A 4,111-nucleotide genomic window follows, 5' to 3' on the forward strand; every position below is an offset into this window, starting at 1 on the left:
TTGATTGTTTGATACTTTTCATAATTTCTCATTTAACATTAAAGTTTTATGATACTTTTTTAATTTTCTATTTAACATTGAAGTTTTCATATATTAATATAAATTTTATTTTCATATATTAATATATTACATATATTATATATTTTGATTTATTTCTTTTACTGTAGTTATTTTATTTTTTTAATTTATTATTGCTATAAAATGATTTATAATGAATAATTAGGAACTTTGATATTATTGTAGAAAAAGAATAATGAAAATCTGTAAATCTTAATACAAATTTTATTACTTTTTAATAAATAAATAATAATAAATAAATAAAATTATTTATTGAAAATATTTTTTATAATATTGAAATTTTCAATAATACGAATTATTATTATAAATATGTAAGTTAACTTAATAAGTTAATAAATTAGCAATTTCAATGATTATTTAAATGATTTCATCTATTTCAATGATTATTTAAAAAAAACTTTTGCAGAATAATTTTTATACATTTTTATGACTTTAGTTTTTTTAAATTCAATTTTTCTATGTTTTTTTTTTAATTTATGTTATGTTATTTTTTTATAATTATGTTATATAGAAATATGTACAGTTTTTAATTTTTATAAACAGTAATAATAATAAAATCTAAATAAAATAACTTCTCAATCAAGAATTTTTTAAATACTTATTAATACTTTCTATTATATTTTTCTTCATTTTTTAAAGTGTTGCACTTCTTATTTTCGTAATAATTATATTCTTAATAGTCAATAAAATTAAATAATTTATATATAGTTTAATAAATTTATCAAATATAAACAAAATGTAAACAAAAATAATTAATGTAATTAAAAAATATTAAGAAATTAAAATCAAATTTATAATTTAGAAATAATAATTTTTCATATAATAATTTATTTATGGAATTATTATTATAAATAATGCAATAATAAACATATATAAAACATAAACATAATACAAAATAATTAAATAATTAATAAATATAACTCATTTTTATTATAAAATTATATATATTATTATAAAATTTATTATAAATTATTTATANATAAATATATATGTATGTATATATAGATTTCTCTTACATATAGAAATATAAAAAAAATCGATGTCAATATCAATCAATGTTAATTGATTAATATATTATCTATAAAATATTTAAAAAAATTTATATATTATATATAAATATTATATAATATATAAAATATTAATATGACTATATGAATATATTATTTTTTAATTCTTGAAATGCAAATAATTCGATTGACCATATATCTGGATATATTTATCTGGATTAATGTCGATGTATTTTTAGATAGATTTAATTTTAATATAAAATTTTCTTGATTTTTAATATTTTTAATATAAACTATTGATGTTAACAATAAATGATAATATCAATTAGAAATGCTCAATTGCAATGTGCTCAATGGAATATATGTATAAATCTGTAAAAAAATTTAATGATTCTGTTATATATATAAGATATTAATAGAAAAAAATATCAATATTTTCAGAAGATTGATTCATCATTATTTCTATTGAAAAATAAAATAAGAATATTTAAAGTATCCTAAAAGTCAACCATAAAATTTAACTGATAATTTAACTAATAATTTCTAAATTTCAATTTTTTCTTTTATAAAAATTTTTGTTTTGACTTTCTTAATGAGTTATTAATAAAAAAACATTAGCCAATCATAAAACATATAGACTTGTCACGTTGCATTATAATGTCGTTAGCGATTCAGTAAATAAATTAAAACAATATGTATTTAAATATGTCGAATAATTATTAGGTAAAAGTTATATCGAAATTATATCTTATTCATGAACATTGAATAAAATAATTTTGATACATTACATTATTACCTTGACTTGATTGTTTGCGTTTAATGTCTCACTGTTTATATCAATATTTCCGTCGCGGTGCGATAATTCTACACGTTCTGTAATTGGTCAGTTAAAAACAAATTAAGAATTTGTTTTTAATAATATATATTGTATAATAAAAATGAAATAAAAATTTTCATAAATAAACAAGGTGAAATCATTAAATATCATTAATTTCGATATAATTTTTATCAATTAATTTCTAGGATATCTCATGTATCAAAACATTTATATTTTCTCAAAATTTAAATTTAAAACATATTTAAAACATTATATTTAAAATTATATTTAAAATATTTTTCAAATCTATTTATTTAATAATGTTATTTTATTTATTTATTTTAAATTTGAAAATATTATATTTTGTTATATTCTTTTTATCTTTTTATTTATGTTATGTATCATTCTATTTAGATTTTACATTTTATTGTTAAAGTTTGTTTATTTTATTAAAATATGTTATTAAAAATTTAATTAAATAAATATATTCTAATTTCATGCATTTTTAACAAAATAAATAATTTTTTAACAAAATAAATAAAATATGATTTTTTTTAATATATTTAGATTATATAAATTAATTTAAATTAAAAAAAAAATAAATACAAAGAAAAATAAAAAAATTGATGTAAAATTTTAATATATTTTTTATTTTATAGATTATAAATTTAAATCTCAAAATAAATATTATTTTAAATTTTTATATATTTGATTAATATACAATTATTCGTCAAAATTTGATTTATTATTGGAAAATTATCGATTCTATATGAATACGCCATAATATATTTGCTTACGTAAAGATTCAGCTTGTCTCGACACACGTGTTGCGTATGCGTATATACATGCGCATCACCTGTGGTAGCGTAGTGCAGTCAGAAGGCTGGCCACAACAGCAGAGAAAAAGTTGTACTTACCAATGGCTGTCATTGCTTTTTCTGACAGATGTTTTTACGTGCTTTATCACACGAGTTTCGTCTTATTCGAACAGATTCTTATGATAATTTCATCTTTAGGCATTCTGTGAATTCAATATTATTACAGTAATAAAAAAATATTGAACTAAGAGTGCTCTTTTAAGTTTAAAGGGTGCGTCATTGGAATTCCAAGGATCACGATCTCTTGAAAAGATTGTATAGAGAGCTAAAAGAATAAAAGAAGGAATAAAAGAAGTGCGAACGAAATTACGTGAAATAAAGAGTGACTGAAAACAAAGAGTATGGCGAAGACGTATGATTATTTGTTTAAGTTGTTGCTGATTGGTGATTCAGGGGTCGGCAAGACATGCGTCCTCTTCAGGTTTTCTGAGGATGCTTTCAACACGACCTTCATCTCGACCATTGGTAAGTTATTATATCCTTTTTCTTTTCTTTTTTCACTGATTTGCCTTTTTTTTTGTGTTTTTATTCACTTATTGATATGAAGATTTCAAACTTGAATTTAACGATTAAATATTTTTCATTAAAATTACTTTGTTTATATATGTGTATATATGTGTACATAAATTATTCATAAAATTTGTATAAATTTATATTTTATATATAATTATATTTTATATATACAATTGAAAGAGAATAATTATTAAGAGAATATTTTTGAAATATTTTTATCTTAATTTTTATTTTAAAAGTGTAAATGATTATTTGATTTTTTTGAAAATAGATTTTTTTAAAAGAAGTCAGATGTTCATTGCTTGTGCATCATTGTGATCATTTGTTGAATAAATTTAATACTATTGCAGTAATAGTAATAATATAATGTTCCAATAATATAATTTGCATATTAGTTTGTGTTTATAATTTATATATCTTAATTTGTAATAGATTGCCTTTTCTTATTCAATAAATTTTATTTTTAGAAAAATATTTATAATTAATTTATATTAATAATCAATTTTATTTATTTACATGATTATCTATCTTTAACAATTTTATATATATATATTTTTGTAATATATTTATATTTCTATATAAATACTTATTTATTTATATATTTTATGAAATATCCGTGCAACTTTATAAATTTTTATCTATATATTCATTTATCTATATTTTCATATATTTATATTCATATATATTATAGTTTTCAATATAATTTATTTATTTATTCATATTCCTATTCATTTAATATAATTAATTTTTTGTTTGTGAGTATATAATGTCACATGCAAATGTTAAAATTAAATATTACTATTTAAATATTACTAATT

At 17.2% G+C, this 4,111-nt stretch overlaps 1 protein-coding gene across 1 annotated transcript in view; it reads left to right on the forward strand.

Moving 5' to 3' along the window:
- The first annotated feature begins 2,722 nt into the window (after window positions 1–2,722).
- The window catches only part of LOC102681924 (ras-related protein Rab-8A), a 4,841-nt gene continuing 3,452 nt past the window's right edge, over window positions 2,723–4,111 (forward strand). Inside the window, exon 1 of the mRNA XM_006624851.2 lies at window positions 2,723–3,245. Coding sequence (XP_006624914.1) covers window positions 3,122–3,245 — 124 coding nt within the window. The 5' untranslated portion in view covers window positions 2,723–3,121. The remainder of the gene's footprint in view (window positions 3,246–4,111) is intronic.

This window comes from Apis dorsata, unplaced genomic scaffold (assembly GCF_000469605.1).
Source record: "Apis dorsata unplaced genomic scaffold, Apis dorsata 1.3 scaffold_1163, whole genome shotgun sequence".
NCBI classification, from domain to species: Eukaryota; Metazoa; Arthropoda; class Insecta; order Hymenoptera; family Apidae; genus Apis; species Apis dorsata.